The sequence below is a fragment of the Cebidichthys violaceus genome, unplaced genomic scaffold (assembly GCF_023349555.1).
Source record: "Cebidichthys violaceus isolate CVI_PGR_0920_01 unplaced genomic scaffold, fCebVio1.0.p SCAF_25, whole genome shotgun sequence".
NCBI classification, from domain to species: Eukaryota; Metazoa; Chordata; class Actinopteri; order Perciformes; family Stichaeidae; genus Cebidichthys; species Cebidichthys violaceus.
In genome coordinates this window covers 6,503,838-6,520,213 of record NW_027176428.1, presented here as the reverse complement: position 1 = coordinate 6,520,213, position 16,376 = coordinate 6,503,838, and the positions used below count along the sequence as shown (strand labels likewise).

Sequence of the window (16,376 nt, the reverse complement as noted above, 5' to 3'; positions counted from 1 at the left end):
ACACAACCGCTGGACACACTCACGCATTCATCTGAACCTCTGGGCATGTACACACACGTGTGTGTGTGTGTGTGTGTGTGCGCGTGTGCGTGTGCGTAGATACTTTTCTGATACCACCCAGACAGGCAGACTGCAGCCATGAACTTTAACACACTAATCTTGGAGCAGCCTCCCTTTTGGGCACTGGGCCAATACAATAATTGGAAATACCTCTCAGGCTGTCCTGCTGCGCTCTATAGCATGATCTACGACTGGGCCACATCAATTCGCACCACACGACAGCACAAAGAAGCCATTCTTTCACAGGATTTCTTGTTATGTTTTTTTATAATCAATATTAATCCCCCGTTACTCAGCCAAGGCCAGATTCATAAAAAAAAGTCTGGTTTTGGAGAGGGTTTAATTCATGTCAGCTTCTTGTGTGGTCTTAAATTACCACCCTGCTGAGCAAGAAAGTGAAGATGAGCATCTGAGCCGCATTGCCAGAGCGAATTGTGAAGATATGCACATCTTTATCTGAAAAAAACACGAAGAACAAGATGAGGGAAATGCATTTTTTTTTTTTAGGACTGCAACCCTAAACAGCCAGACTTATAAAAAAAAAAAAAAAAAAAATCTTATCAGCATTACAATAAATCTTTGGTTTGATTTGTTTGCAGTGTGTTGCGTAAGACAGAGACTCATCAAGACAGTTTGACCTGGTTTAAAAGTTGCTTATGTGTCCATGTAAATTTCAGAGGTCATTTTTTATCTTTCATGCTTGAAGTTAACTGTGCATCTTCCACTCAGGTTGTTGGTTTTTTTTGACTGACCATTGGTATGTATTGCACTTTTATCTTCATAACTCAGCATCAAATTTTGTTTTGTTTGTTCTGAAAAAAGATCTTCTGATATTACTCCTTTTAACCCAGAGGCCTCATCCAATTTGGCTGGAGCTGTTGTCAAGTGATTTGTCCACTCGACCGCACATCTTCATCATTGTGCAACCCAATCTCACTTTTTTATCTCACCGTCTTACTTCTGCTATTTTTTAATTCATGCTTTTATCATAAAGTTATTTATCATTTAAAGCGTGTGCTTGTCCTCTGTGTCTTTAGATACATGCTTGAAGTTGCTTATTTTTCCTATGGGTATGATAAGAACTCATGCAGACGACTTCTGATAAATCATTGTGGATATTACTTAAATGTAATTTTACATCACAAGGTCTGCGTAAATCTCTTCTAAACCAGCCTAAAGGCACTTCACTGGGTTCTTAACTTTTCCATCATTTTCATATATCAGACCAAAATTAGTTCATGACATTTTTATTTTCAGTTAGATCTATTACATTTTATCACATCCAATCTACGCAAGCAGTAGCAGGTTGTACTCAAGAGATGGAATCCTCCTCCAGCCCCCAGCCAAATAAATCATGCACATTTTACTTGACCTTTGTAGAATGCCAACACATGAGATTGGCCCAGAAATGAAAGACAGTGTCCCCAAAACACAGGCGCGAAGTGTTCTGCACTGGATCCCTTAACACCAACTAGCCGTTAAAAATCTAAATGTCATGTATCACGTCACACGTCAGCATCATGTGATGTTGCAGTGTGGATTTCATTTTCCCTAATCACTGTCTCACTCAGCAAAATTCCACGCAGTCTATTCATGACTAAGTCAAAACATTGCAGGCCTGCAACCTGCAGGATACTGCACATCATTATAAGTAGACAGACAAAACATTAACATGTCATTTTTAACAACTTTAGAAAGCTGCTGGGCTTATTTTCAGATGCCAAGCCTAGTTAAGTTCTTCTTCAAGCTGCAATCATGTATACATGCATGATTGCAATATTACGAAAAATGCGTCACCCAATTGTTGCTCCGTATTTTGGATTACGCTGATATTGTATACCACAATACTGAGTCACATCTTTGACCTAAATGTTTTTTACAGTAGTTTATGTGGAATTATTTTTTTAAATATCCATGTCATAATCTGACCATCATTCTTGTCGCCATGGGTATGAAATATATATTTAATTCTTTTTAAATACCCAGTTTATTTAAAACCATATTTATGCCCCCAATGCATTAAACACTCAGTCTCTGCAGAAATTGATTATAAAAAAAGCATTTTTGTTTAAGACTCCCTTTGATTTGGATAACTTCATGTAACACATTAAATCCATAGCCTCTTTTTTTCCTTAATGAAGTTGCATGTTCTTCCAGTATTTCTTTTAAAAATGATTCATTAATGTCAATAATTTTGTCATGTTTTGTTCACTTCATAGTCAGGTTTTTGTATGCACCTTCCACTAACTGATAAGATGTAGCCTTGGGACTTACCAGAACCCTCTTGGAAACAAGATGATGCATCTCAGAAGGCATATCCTGCAAACATTAGAAACGTTTAAATACCAGAATGGATAACAAAGTCAGTCAAGTGTAAATCCAATGCTGAGATCTGACTCATGCGGCCCGCTGAGCTTGCCAATCAAGTCTCAGTGTTTCTGTGAAACTGGGTGATCCAAGATTTCTAGATAGAACAAACGAAATACGGGAGCAAATGTCACAACAGATTCTGAGTAGGCTACAGCCTCGTTACTTCACTGTCCACACACACGGTGCTTTGGACAAATTCCAGTTCCAATGAATTCAGGTCAGGATTTACTCCCTCCTAGAAACCCCCCCCAAGTCAGCAAAATAATTAGTCATAGCTGGGTAAACAAAGCCCCCCAGGTCTTAAAAAGACACAGGTTGTCCCTGCTTGTTTCTTCAAGCTTGAATTAATGTCCCAATGTCCTTGTTAGGGCATTTTGATGGAGGGGGGATTATTGATTCATCTGTTTTAGCTTAAGGTTTTGGCCTGCCTGAATCAATGGGATCTATACCCTAATAACATTGTCCTTGAGGTGAGGGTTAAGTGCTCTACTAAGCACACAATACCAAATTTGCACATGTGGGTGATCACATGAAACATGTCTGTCAGCTGGACTATCAGAGAGCAAAGTGCTGCAGGGTTGGGGGCGGAGATAAGACTCAACAGCGATTTTACAGAGAAATTATGTATTATTTATCCAGGACCTCCACGTGTGCTGTCTCTGGCATGGTCCGAGCTCAGCCCTCTGATTGGACACACCTTTCTCTCAGCTCCTCATGCCTTCAAAGTGTCATCCAGGCGCGGGGGCGGGGCACGCGCCGCATTAACACCCATGATTGGCCCAGATTTAACAAAAAATATGCAGCTTTATCTTCACGGGTTCGAGGGAGCAGATCGCGCGTTATAAATACAGCCTCCAAGCGGGTAAAACAAAATGAGCACCGACGTCCAAGAGAGCCGCATCCGGCCACCGCTTCATGATTACCGTGAGAAGGATGCTGCAACAAGCTCTCAGAGTATCCGGCCGGAGCGCCTTCCCACTGGTGAAGTGGATGGAGAGGTGGACTGAGGGCGCATCAGCCAAGCCGCAGGCACTGAGGACCCTGGACGACATGCCGGGACCGTCGGTCGCCAGCTTCGCCTGGGACTTGTTCGCCAGACGGGGGCTGTCACGGCTGCACGAGATACAGGTAATGATATAGTTTAACAGGGATCGAGTTAAAGACACAAATGAATAGTTACAATACCTGCATTTTAATATGAATACATTCAGTATAGGCTGCAACAGTGGGTTAAATTATCAAAAATACTGATACACGAGACACGACAGAATGAATGCATGTCGTAGGAAAAATATTTAAGATTTAAGGTGAGCACAAAGAAACGTTCCTCCTTCCACATATGAATGTGAAAACAGCCTTCTAGTGTCATACTCTGCATATGCTGAGTCTGCAGAAGCTCAAAGTGAAGTAAAACATATTGTTGAGTCAGTGGAGGGGCTTTAATTTAGATATCTCTTTTGAAACGTATTATAAGTTAATTTAGCCTTCAGTTATCAACATGTCTGCCAAGTGAAGAAGAACATTTGGCTGATCAAACGGTGCCTGTCAAATTATGAAGGTTCAGTGAAAATTATCTAATCATTATTGGATTAGAAAAGCCTGCATGCATCTTCCTGTCTTCACTGGGCTTCAAACTAGAGGACAGTGCATCCAAAGCCTCGTAGCCAGCAGGGTTTTCACAAGGTTGCCTCTCTCTGTCTTGTCCCAGCTGGAAGGATTGCAACGGTATGGGCCCATGTGGAAGGCCAGCTTCGGCCCCATCCTGACAGTTCATGTTGCTGATCCAGCGCTCATTGAGCAGGTACTGAGACAGGAGGGCCAGCACCCCATGCGCTCTGACCTTTCTTCCTGGAAGGACTACAGGAAGCTCAGAGGACACCACTATGGACTCCTCACATCGTGAGTATCACTGCCTCTTATTTCTCCTCTTCTGTCTTGTTGGAAACCCCTAAATCACAAGATAGTGTAAAGCTGAATGTAAACTTGAACGATTTGTAATTTCATTGTAAAACATATGATATTACTGAATGATGTAATAAAGTAACAGAGAACTGAAAACAAATAGACTAAAATCAAGGATAAAACAGCTGTTCTAATCTCATTTCATTAATATTTAGCCACAGTGATCAAGGGAACTCCCCCTCCAATGTGGTGACAAGTAGTACAGAACTTACAAGTCTTTAAATTGTTTACCCTCTTACCATCTTACAGGTCTATGTTTTTTTTTCTGATTCTGAATTAAATAAAGTGGATAAACCCTTTTTAATTCAGCCGGTAAATACTTTTTAAACCCTGATTTAGTGCAGCTGAATTGTGTGTGCACCTATGCTACACTAACATAAGCCTTTGTTCATTTTTACCTTGTGTTCCTAGTGAGGGGGAGGAGTGGCAGTCGGTGAGGAGTCTCCTGGGGAAGCATATGCTGCGACCAAAAGCAGTCGAAGCTTACGATAAAACCCTGAACGGTGTGGTCAGTGACCTCATTGCCAAACTTCGCCTTCGCAGACGCTCTCAGGGCCTCGTCTCTGACATCGCCAGCGAGTTCTATCGCTTTGGTCTTGAAGGTAAGGTTTCATGTGTATGGAGGCGAGGCAACATCATGCATCACTACAGGGTTTACCACACCGTGTAAACATTGATAATTAGGGCCAGACACATGAAGGAAGCAGTATTTTGTGATCAGACTGACATTTGTTTAATAGATGCCTGTCAAAGCCTGTAGTTTCAACATTTCCATCATGGATCAACAAGTAAACTTCAGCTCAGCTTTCCAGTGATGAAAAAAAGTAGTGTTTCTGTAAATACAAAATTACTAATTGTACAAGTAAGAGTCCTGCATTCCAAAATATTACCAGGAGAAGCTGAATTGCCTATTTCAGAGTGTTATGTTATTATATGTATATATGTATGTTTTATATATATATGTATGTTATATATATATATATATATATATATATATATATATATATATATATATATATATATATATATTGACACTAATTCATGACTGTATGTAGTCTTTAATGTTGCAGTTTGTTAAGATTGAGGTCATTTACTTTACTTTAACACTGCACAATATTCTATAAAAATAAGCAATAGGTATTCCTCCTCCCCGGCCTCAAGGCTCCTCAACAGTTATTCATTTTCCTCTGCCAGATTTTCCCAGACTAAACACAGTTTCAGTCCAGTGACTGTGTGGTCACATGCACAGCTCTCAAACATTTACTCTGTCCTCGTCAAAATGATTCTTAGTGTTGAATATTTCCTTATCATTCCATTCTACATGCAGTGTTGAGTGGAGGCTATAGCCAACACTGTTGTTGAAAAATAAAATGTTACTTTGAGAAAAGCTTAAGATGTGCTTTCATATCCCCGTCCAGCCTGAGATTATGGTATGTCTCACCTCCTCATTTACCTTTTTTGTTTGTTCTTTGACAGGCATTTCCTCAGTGTTGTTTGAATCCAGAATCGGGTGCCTGGATGAAGTTGTCCCAGAAGAGACCGAGCGTTTCATCCAGTCGATCAACACCATGTTTGTAATGACGCTTCTCACCATGGCCATGCCAAAGTGGTTGCACCAGCTCTTTCCAAAACCCTGGAACATCTTCTGTCAGTGCTGGGACTACATGTTTGACTTTGGTAGGTAGTTTCTCCTAATCATTCAAGTCCAGTGTCAGCGTGGGAAATATTATCTCTAATAGTGTGTAATATGTATGTATGACACTATTTTACCAAATTTTTGTATTGAAAAAGCTATAATAAAAAATATATATATAAGAATGAACATAAACAGAAAATGGGGTGACCGTGGCTAAGTGGAGAGCAGGGCCACCTTTCAATGCTCCGCTAGTCTCATGTCAATGTGTCCTTGAGCAAGACACTTAACCCCAAAATTGCTCCCGTAGCTGTGTCTACAGTAGATAGATACTGAATTGTAAGTCGCTTTGGATAAAAGCGTCTGCTAAATGACTGTAATGTAATGTAATGTAAAATCAAATACATTATTAAAAAAATGTATGACCAGGGATAATCAGTAGATCCCGTGCAAGCTAGCACTTCACTACAACATGAGACCAAAACAAACTTACTGTATATCTTTCCAAACTTTATGATTATTTTCTCTCAGCATAATGATCTCTAATCTCTGTGCTTCTAGCGAAAGGTCACATTGACCAGCGTCTGACGGCCGAAGCAGAGAAGGTGGCCCGTGGAGAGGAGGTGGAGGGCCGTTACCTCACCTACTTCCTGTCACGGACCGGTCTGCCCATGAAGACCGTCTACAGCAACGTCACAGAGCTGCTTCTTGCTGGAGTCGACACAGTAAGAAAGATCACTCTGTCCCCTTCTTCGCTGGATTCTGACATCAGTTCTACCTGATTTATTAACGTATCGTGCACCCCACCTGTCCTTTCAGATCTCCAGCACCATGTCCTGGTCGTTGTACGAGCTGTCCCGTCACCCCGAGGTGCAGGCATCGCTCCGGGACGAGATGTTGAGCGTGCTGGAGGGTCGAAGCATACCGGAGGCAAAAGATGTGGCCCGCATGCCTCTCCTGAAGGCCACAGTCAAAGAAGTGCTTAGGTATAAGTCAAAAGATTGTAATTAGTTTCCTTAGGACATGTAGTTTTCAATCTGCAAGTTTTATGTTGCTCACATTATTTAACTTTTGTTTTCCAGGTTGTACCCCGTTATTCCTGCCAATGCAAGAGTCATTACAGAGAGAGACATCCAGGTTGGAGGCTACCTCCTCCCTAAAAATGTGAGTGTGTTGAGGGACTTTGTGCACTTTGGAGTCACTTGTAGTCTGATGGATTCAAATCTGTCTCATGTCATATGGTTGCACTGTAAGAAGTCCTTCATACTGGGCTAAATGGGAATGTTACACATATCTGACTGTAAAATCTTTCCATCCAGACTCTGGTTACTCTGTGCCACTTTGCAACATCGCGGGATCCAGCGGTGTTTCCAAACCCGGATGAATTCCAGCCCCATCGATGGTTGAGCAAGGACCGGACTCACCACCCTTATGCCTCTGTACCATTTGGGGTGGGAAAACGCAGCTGCATAGGTCGTCGCATCGCTGAGCTGGAACTCTACCTTGCTCTTACCAGGGTGAGTTGGCTGGAATTGAGAAAACTTTGGTCAAGATAAGTAGTTTGTGATAGGACCAGGAAGACTCTTTTTTTTATTACTGATTGCTGAAATGAAAACTGTTATTGGGAATCAAAAGCGTATATATTCAGCAGTAATTGAAGGTTTGATTATCTGTTAAAAATCAAAACAACGTTAACCAGGCAGTCATTCAAAAATATTTCATGTAACATGTAAAACACATTTGTCTCAAGACACTGGAACACATTATGTTGCATGCTGCATGTACACAGATTATTTGAATTATTTAACAGGTGCTTTAGATTGTTTCCGATTAAATGCAGTTTGTCAGAAACTGCCGTGTTTCTGATAAATCCTCTTGCCGCATTTTTTCTTGGAATAATGTATGAAATTTAAAGAAGGGGATTTAAGACCTGCTAATCCAGTTCCCAATGAATTCATTTGATTACTTAATCCAGGGATTTCAGTTAAGAGTCACTAACCCACACTTGGCACATGATGAACACTTGTTTTATTTTTTTATTCAGTCACCTTGGAGTAAATCTGTTTTCTCTGTTCACTCTAGATTCTCACAGAGTTCGATGTGAAGCCGGACCCAGAAGGGATTTCCGTGAAGCCCATGACACGGACGCTTCTGGTTCCTGAAAATGTCATTAGCCTCCAGTTTATTGAACGATGACCCACTTTCCTGTGCTAATCTATTACACGAACGAGAGTGTGAGTCTCTTCGCGGTAGAGAGGCCGCTAGGAGACAGAGTTATCACAGGAGCCGTGAGCCTGTTGCACGCAGTTAGAACGGACCTTCAACCTTCGAAACGACAAAGGCCAAAGCCCTCCGTACTTGTAACCTAATGTCTGGAGGCTAACGTGTGGAGAAGGACACATGAATGGGGGATGAACAGTGACAGCTCATCACTGTGGCTTTACTCTGAGAGAGGTGAAATTCCAAATGTAATACAGTGGGGGTTTTTAGACTACAATCACCATGAAGAACTTTTTGCACAGAGGCCAAGAGCAAGCCAGTGATCTCCTTCAGTACGTTTCTATAGACAATCTTCAGACTTCACCCTAAAAGTGTCAGGCCATGTTGCATCTCATAGAATTTGAAACAAGTTTGTATTTGAAGCTGATTTTTTATTTTCAAATAACCCCATTCCTAGATCTGATTATGACCTTTAATCTTCTACACTCTTAACTATATTCAGCATTTCCTGTGTGTCCTGGACGTGCAAATATTTTGTTTTATTAGTGTTGCTGTATATGAGTCTGATATACACAGTGTGCTGTAAATGATTTGAGTATGACGAGAGTCTCAGACTGGCACATACAACGATGTTTCTTCAGCTGTTATTAAGCTTCTGTGAGAGTTTTGTGTAGATATGATCAAAGTGTATTATGGTGAACTTTTAGTGACGGGTTCTTTTTTTGTAAAACGGCAGCTGTTTATTATTCCTGTGTAGGAGTGCATTGTGCCACTGTTTAAAATCTTAAACGTAGCTCTCTGCACCCTGGCTTTGTCTGTATTGTCTTTAAAATGTAAATATGTGCCACAATTCAACAGTGCAGCACAATGCAACTTTACCTGTTTTTATTTTTTAAAACTTACTATGAGTGATGTACCACCACTTTGTAAATGTAATAAGCTTCAGTATCTGAACTCAGTATTTATTATAATTTAACATGTTAAAACTGTTACTGTAGGTGTCATTAAATGGTTTCAAGCTTGACTTTTGCCTATTTGTTTATTTTATTTGCCCAAACCAATGATAATCCAGTTTACATCAATAATATCACTTGTTTCTTTTGTGTTAATGTGATGCCCACTTGTCTTCTTAACAAAAATAATCCCCTCTGTCATGATTCAGCATTAGCTTCAAGCTCTAACACCATCAGCTGCAACAGATTAGGTCCAACCGATCAGACGAGTGTTCTTAGTGTGATGTCAGTGAAACCAGCCACGCAGGCAGTAATTTCTAAGAAATACAACACAGGGTATCAAAGTTCGTATGTGACATGACCATGTGGAGTGGGAGCTCTGGCGCAGCAGCTGTGGGTCTATAATTTGGACCAAATCACTCCACTACTGTTGGAGTGCTGAACTATGATGTTCAACCTAAAACTAAAGATCCACCTCCAAAACATTCAACATTTAAATGAATGTGTTCATGTTCATGAATGTGGTGCTTATTCTATTCACTGTGTATATAGTGTGCATTTTTTATATAACATCTTTACTCTATTATAATTGTATATATTGTGTATTGTGACATGTGTATTTTTCTTGTATTTTTCTTTTTCTTTTTTCTTTATATATAATATTAAGATTTTTATACCTGTAACCTATTGCTGCTCTGGAACCTATTGCTGCTTGTAAAGAAATAATTTCCCCTCGCAAGATCAATAAAGTTACTATCTATCTATCTATCTATCTATCTATCTATCTATCTATCTATCTATCTATCTATGTGAATTAATGTGGGTTTGTGTGTATGTGTATTAGAAGACTGTGAAGCTAAAGACTTGACTTAATTTGAGTGTGGAGAGATGGGCGGTGGGAGTAACACCACTGGAGTTAAGAGAAATACTGATTGTTACTCTTCACGGTGTGCAGACTGATAGCTAGAGAGGAGCCAGTTTGCCTCCTAGGAACTGCCGGGGGCCCTTGGGCAAGGCACTGAACCCCAAACTGCTCCCCAGGGCCCTGTAGTCACTGCCCACTTCTCCTACTACTATGATGGGTTAAAAGAAATTACATTTATTTATTTACATTTGCATGCATCCAAGTACTTTAGCATATTACCCGAACAAAAGTGGTCTAACTGCCCCATGCTGCCCTGAAGCATGGGGCAGCATGCTTCAGGTGAAAAAAACAACAACACAGTTTTAGTGGGCCTATTTAAATAAAAACAAAATAAGTCTGTAAACAATATACGTCTTACTGATGCACATGGATGTGTTTTTTAGTGCCCCACGCATTAATATGTTGTATAAAATAATGTATTATGTCTATGCCATAGAATAATAAAGCTGATCGATATTTATACTCCAGTCCACATGGTGGCGGTAATGAGCCGTACAGCTGCGACAAAACCTCGCCGGAAGAAAACAGACCAGCAGAGCAGTTAATGCTAACAAGCATAAGTCAAATTCATGTAGCCAGTTAGCCATGTAGCTAGCTACCGTGGTGCTTATAAAAGGCATACACAGACTACACAGACTTCAGTTAACTGATTAGATACCACACCAAAGGAACATAGCGAAGAAAGGTGAGTCACGAGACAGCGTAGCTAACGTTTGATGTGTTAACTCGCTAATTCATTAACGCTAGCTATTGTAAGAACGTTGTGTTAGCTAAGCTAATGCTAGCTAGCCAATATAAATGACCGTTATTTTTGACAAAATTGGTTTGGTTAACGAAATAGACTGTGGTGCAATGTTGTCTTGGCAAGTTATCTTGCTTGTCATGGGTTTTAATTTCATATTGGATGTTACACATTGAAGGCAGAAAGAGAGGTACCACGGCTAACACAACATGTAAACAAAGGCATCGCTAAGTTGATTAGCGAGACCTATAAACAAAAACACCGCTACTTGAAAATGGGTCTCACACAGAGTGGTGAAGTAACATTGTGGATACGTTAGTTTTATTTTAGGAGTAAATCCGTCTGTCTGGTTATAACTTTGATGTTATGTTTCCAATTGAGCTAACGAGTATCATGTGTCTTACAATGTTGTTAAAATGTTTACTGTCAAGGAATAACTTGAATTGTTGCAAACGTGTGAACGCATGCCGATGTATTCCGTATGTATTTACCAAGTACCCATTAGAGCCCAACAAAAACTGTGTGTCAAAGTGAGATCATATACTCCTGTATTCTACAGACCAATTTGTATCGTTGGATTGTAATAACTGTATTCAATCAGGGTTAAACTAAAGCTTATGCTCACTATACACACTGCAAATCTGTGGAGCCAATTGAAAGGTTTGTAATGTGAGCCATCGAAAGGATGTCTAGTCTCACCATGTCTCACCATGTCCTAAATCCGGATACTGTCATGAGAAATGTCTGGATTATTTCCTGATGTGTTTTCATGTTGTGACTGGACAGATGCAAGCTGGGGACCCAGTGGTTGGTGCAGCGATGGCTGGCGCTGGTGCTCAGAGTCGGTCGGAGGACGAAGAGTCACTTGGGATAAAAGATGTAAAAAGGACAGCAACGCAAGCGTTCGGCATTAGTGTTCCCAAACGCAGAAGTTCATCCAGGTGAGAGTTATACTGTACTGTACTGAATTATTCCAGCTTTATATTAGTATAATCAAAGTATTTTCTTGGCTTTAAAAGCTTTGATTCGTTGTTAATGCTGCGTTGTTTTTCTGTGGTGCATCTGCAGATGTTTAAAGAACGATTGTTGTATACTTTTTTTTACACAATTATGTCCTTAGATCAATAAAGAGGAAGAAGTTTGATGATGAATTGGTGGAGAGCAGTCTCGTGAAGTCCTCCAGTCGAGTCAAAGGCCCTCCTGTCATAGAGCCTGTCCGCTGTTCAGGGAGTGAACCTTCATCTAGCGAGAAAAAAAAGGTACTTAAGATCTTAAAGCCTACACATTCTTGAAGGATCTCATGGCGAAGAAGATTAAGTTAAAGAGGTTTGATGGATGTTTTTTTGTACCTCTTGTCAGGTGACAAAATCAGGAACGGCTCTCACACTGCCTCTCACAATGGTAGTTAACCCTGCACCCATCACTAAGAGAGTAAAGAAAAGCAAGCAGCCTCTACATATTACTAAAGACTTGGGAAGATGGAAACCCACTGATGACCTTCTACTTATAAATGCAGTGTTACAGGTGAGTAGTATAAACGTTAAAATCATTGTCTGAATGATACTGTTTTGTAATTCATGTGACTAGTTTGTTAGTTTATCATCTAATGTGTGTATTTGTGTCTAGACCACAGACCTAACTTCTGTTCATCTGGGGGTCAAGTTCAGCTGTCGTTTCACGTTGCGGGAAATTAAAGAGAGGTGGTACGCTCTCCTCTACGATCCTGTCATCTCAAAGTAAGCAGAGACTTACCCGGCACGGCAGCAGCCTTACCGCCCCCTCCGAAGTTTCTATATTGGGTACAAAATAAAATTCTCTCTGTTTTCTCTCTCTTTTAGGCTGGCATGGCAGGCCATGCGTCAGCTTCACCCAGAGGCCATTGCAGCAATCCAAAGCAAAGCTCTGTTTAGTCAGGCTGAGGAGGGACTGCTGGCTAAGATTGGTTCAGTAAGTGAAAGTGGTACTTTAGGAACATTTTACTGTTGTAGTAAAATAAACGTACAATATCAAACAATCTTCCCAGTCTAATGGTTAAGGATTAAATGTATTTTGAAAAGCTTTTGTGTATCCAGCTCATTGCATATAACATAGTGTTTGAATGTACACATTTGACTACTGCACTAACAAGCTATTTTGTATTACATTTGTCATTGAACAGACTAGTCAGCCCAAACTGGATGTGTTCCAGGAGCTTTTGAGCAAACACCCCGGTGTCTTTCACCCATCTCGCACCCCCAAGAGCCTGCTGGTACACTGGCAGCTGCTGAAGCAGTACTACCTGCTGGATGATCAGAGCGGTACGTTGAGGGGCCCACACATTTATACAAAGCATTGATTCGTTATTTTGTTTTATTTGGGCAAATTGCAAAGAAAGTCCCTTTTTGTACTCGGATGCACATTTAATTATTAATTAAATTGTGAGTCCAAACCCCCCTGGTGCTGTTTTCCTAAATAAACTGGTGAGTGTGAGTTCTGTTTGTAATTGTCTTGTTGGCTTTGGTTGTGTGTTACAGTCCAGCCTCTCCCTAAAGGTGACCAAGTCCTCAACTTCTCTGATGCTGAGCAGATGGTTGATGATGTAAAGTTAAAGTAAGGCAGTGTTAATGTCATGTTTTTGTTGCTGATAAGAACGTATTTCATCATATTCTCACTTCCACTTATGTCCACGAAATTTTAAACACTAATTCATTTTTTTCTGCATTTGTTTTCACAGGGAGAGTAGAGATGAGGTGTTAGAACACGGTAAGAAATTAGATTATGAAGAAACAAGTTTAATACAATTCATCTTGCACGGCATAAAGTCTATCTTTGATAATCTTAATATTGTTTACATGAAGTCCTTACATCTGATTTACCTTCGTCTTTACATTCAGAGCTGATGATTTCTGATCGTCACCAAAAAAAAGAGATCAGACAATTGGAGCAGGAGTTGCCTCGTTGGCAGGTCCTTGTGGACAGTATTACGGGTTTGTAAACTTTCATTCACCAAGCACAAGCAGATGGCTTTTATAGGTATATTTGTTTTGAGGAATCCAGTTTAGTGCAACTAAATTTTGTGTGTGTGTGTGTGTGTGTGTGTGTGTGTGTGTGTGTGTGTGTGTGTGTGTGTGTGTGTGTGTGTGTGTGTGTGTGTGTGTGTGTGTGTGTGTGTGTGTGTGTGTGTGTGTGTGTGTGTGTGTGTGTGTGTGTGTGTGTGACCAGGGATGAGCATGCCTGATTTTGACAACCAGACACTGGCAGCGTTACGAGGAAGAATGGTCCGCTACCTCATGAGGTCGCGAGAGGTAAGAAATCTTTCAGAAACTGTTGTTACAGAGGAGCAATGTAGAGGTATTATGTCTGTAAAAAGGAAACAGTGAGAGGAATTCTCACTGTGAAGATGTCTTTTTTTTTTTTTTTTTTTTTTTTTTTTTTTTTTAATGATGTTTTTATTTCTGTTGACAAAGATTACGTTGGGCAGGGCGACCAAGGACAAACCGATAGACGTAGATCTGTCGCTAGAGGGACCTGCCTGGAAAATATCAAGAAAACAAGGTGAATAAACTTGTACGTTGTCAGGCTGTAACTTGATGTAACTTTATGTTACTTTGTTGCGTGGATAATGCTAACGTATACATAAAATACAGCTCATCTCTACTGAACCCTATTTGCGTTTTCAACCAGTGGAACCAAGGTCTAGATTTGACTTCTGCTGTAGTTCCCACAGAAGGTCCCTGCTCTCCAGGAACTCGGTTAATTCTTCACAGAATTCTGGTCGAGGTGGAATGTACATTTATTGTGCTTTGTTTAATGTTGTAACGGCTGGGCAGCAGCCAGTTGTGGAAACCAAATCTGTAGTTTAATGTATTAATGACTCACAAGCATGCAGAATTTGCCCAGCAAGGACTTTGTGTCTGAAGGAGTTCAAAAAGTTTTTAATCAACAAATGATTTTTATACCCGTGTGTTTTTTTTCTTGATTTCTTTTCATGTTAAAACTTCGTAATTGTTTCAACTGGCAGCAGTTTACCCCCTCTGATGCTGCTGAAAGTAACCGAACTACCAATTATCAGTCAATCATCTTGATGTATTTTTTAAACAAAGTGCTATCTTTTAATCAAATCATATTGATGTCTACAGGAATTATTAAGCTGAAGAATAACGGGGACTTCTTCATCGCCAATGAGGGCAGACGACCCATCTACATAGATGGCAGACCGGTCTTGTCGGGGAACAAGTGGAAACTCAACAACAACTCAGTGGTGGAGGTGTGTGGAGGCTGTCAACCATTAGATATATTTGAGCGGTGGTACTGAGTGAGACATGGACCCTAACATACTCTATCTGTCTCTTCAGATTGCAGGTCTTCGCTTTGTGTTTCTCATTAACCTGGAACTCATCTCACTTATAAAAGCTGAAGCAGCCAAGATGACACCGCAGTGAACGTCAGCCATCTGGCAGAGGAGTGAACATACAGGATGTACTGGCAGTCGAACCGGTCCAGTCACTTCCTCTTTGTCCAACAGTGGTTCACAGTTTATCTCATGAAGCGCAGTAGAGCTACCGACAACGGCCATGTTAACTTGAAATGTGAATTTTAAACAGACTACAGCTAAATCCAGGAGCAAGGTAGTAACAGGTGTTACTTGTTGTTTAAACAGTTTCCATGTTGTAATGTAGACACTCTCATGGTAGAGCCTTGTTTTTTTTTTTTGCCAATTTTTCAGAATATTGTATTTAAATTCTGTAGTAAAGCTTTTTCAAAATATTAAACTTGTATACACAAAGTTCTGTGTCAACATTACATTTCACATCTCAACAAAAAACTGAATTGTGAGCAACAACACATCCTGCATTTGTTATCTATGTAGCTGTAGACAAGTAGTTAATGCAGAAATGAGGAAATGCACTGAATAATCTGCAAGCATGGAGGATTGAGAAAGGGACTTTAGGTATCATTGTTCTTGTTAGCTGTGTCCCGCGTCTTTTATAGTATATCTTTAATATGAGAATTTTTATGTTATGAAAGGTATGTCCATATTAACTTTTTCCAAAATGTCTGATTGGTTATAAATCAGAAAATATAGTAACAGGTAAGCAAATAGGAATAATATGCCTCTCACACTTGACCCTGGAGCACCAGTGAGTTAAAGTTCCTACTTTTACAATACGCAGGTAATTCACCTCTTGGATGACTCGCACATGATATGAACCAACAATGGATTAATATTAAATTCCAATTTGTTTAGAGATTTTAGATCCTGTTATCAATTAAATCAGTTTAAGGTTAAACCAGCCTATACACAGATAGGCACTCCACAACAAAGAACTCCACAACAAAGAAATCTTTCTGACATTTACAGCCCTAATACATTAGTAGGTTGCACCCAACTGCATACCATTTGTTCTTAAACAAATTTGTATTTAAGGTGTGTGTGAAGCCTGACTGTCGCCTGACCCTTATCTGACAGATTTGTCCCTTAACTGTGAGCTTAAGGAATCATTTTATGTGTAAAATGTTTCAGTGAGAATA

General features: G+C 40.2%; 2 protein-coding genes across 2 annotated transcripts; both read left to right on the top strand.

The window, feature by feature from the left end:
* Positions 1-3,218: 3,218 nt before the first annotated feature.
* On the top strand, positions 3,219-9,269 carry cyp27b1 (cytochrome P450, family 27, subfamily B, polypeptide 1). Its single transcript, XM_068720197.1, has 9 exons — positions 3,219-3,558; positions 4,139-4,329; positions 4,804-4,994; positions 5,869-6,069; positions 6,587-6,750; positions 6,845-7,011; positions 7,108-7,189; positions 7,345-7,542; positions 8,108-9,269. The coding sequence occupies exons 1-9, from the start codon at positions 3,346-3,348 to the stop codon at positions 8,219-8,221; spliced, it is 1,521 nt and encodes a 506-aa protein (XP_068576298.1). The 5' UTR covers positions 3,219-3,345; the 3' UTR covers positions 8,222-9,269.
* A 1,387-nt stretch (positions 9,270-10,656) lies between these two features.
* On the top strand, positions 10,657-15,630 carry mcrs1 (microspherule protein 1). The gene is made up of 14 exons (XM_068720551.1): positions 10,657-10,808; positions 11,652-11,806; positions 11,986-12,124; positions 12,225-12,389; positions 12,492-12,601; positions 12,704-12,812; positions 13,024-13,162; positions 13,379-13,454; positions 13,579-13,607; positions 13,739-13,831; positions 14,067-14,149; positions 14,312-14,399; positions 14,984-15,111; positions 15,200-15,630. Exons 2-14 carry the CDS (start codon positions 11,652-11,654, stop codon positions 15,284-15,286), a joined length of 1,401 nt encoding a protein of 466 aa, XP_068576652.1. The 5' UTR covers positions 10,657-10,808; the 3' UTR covers positions 15,287-15,630.
* Positions 15,631-16,376: the final 746 nt, after the last annotated feature.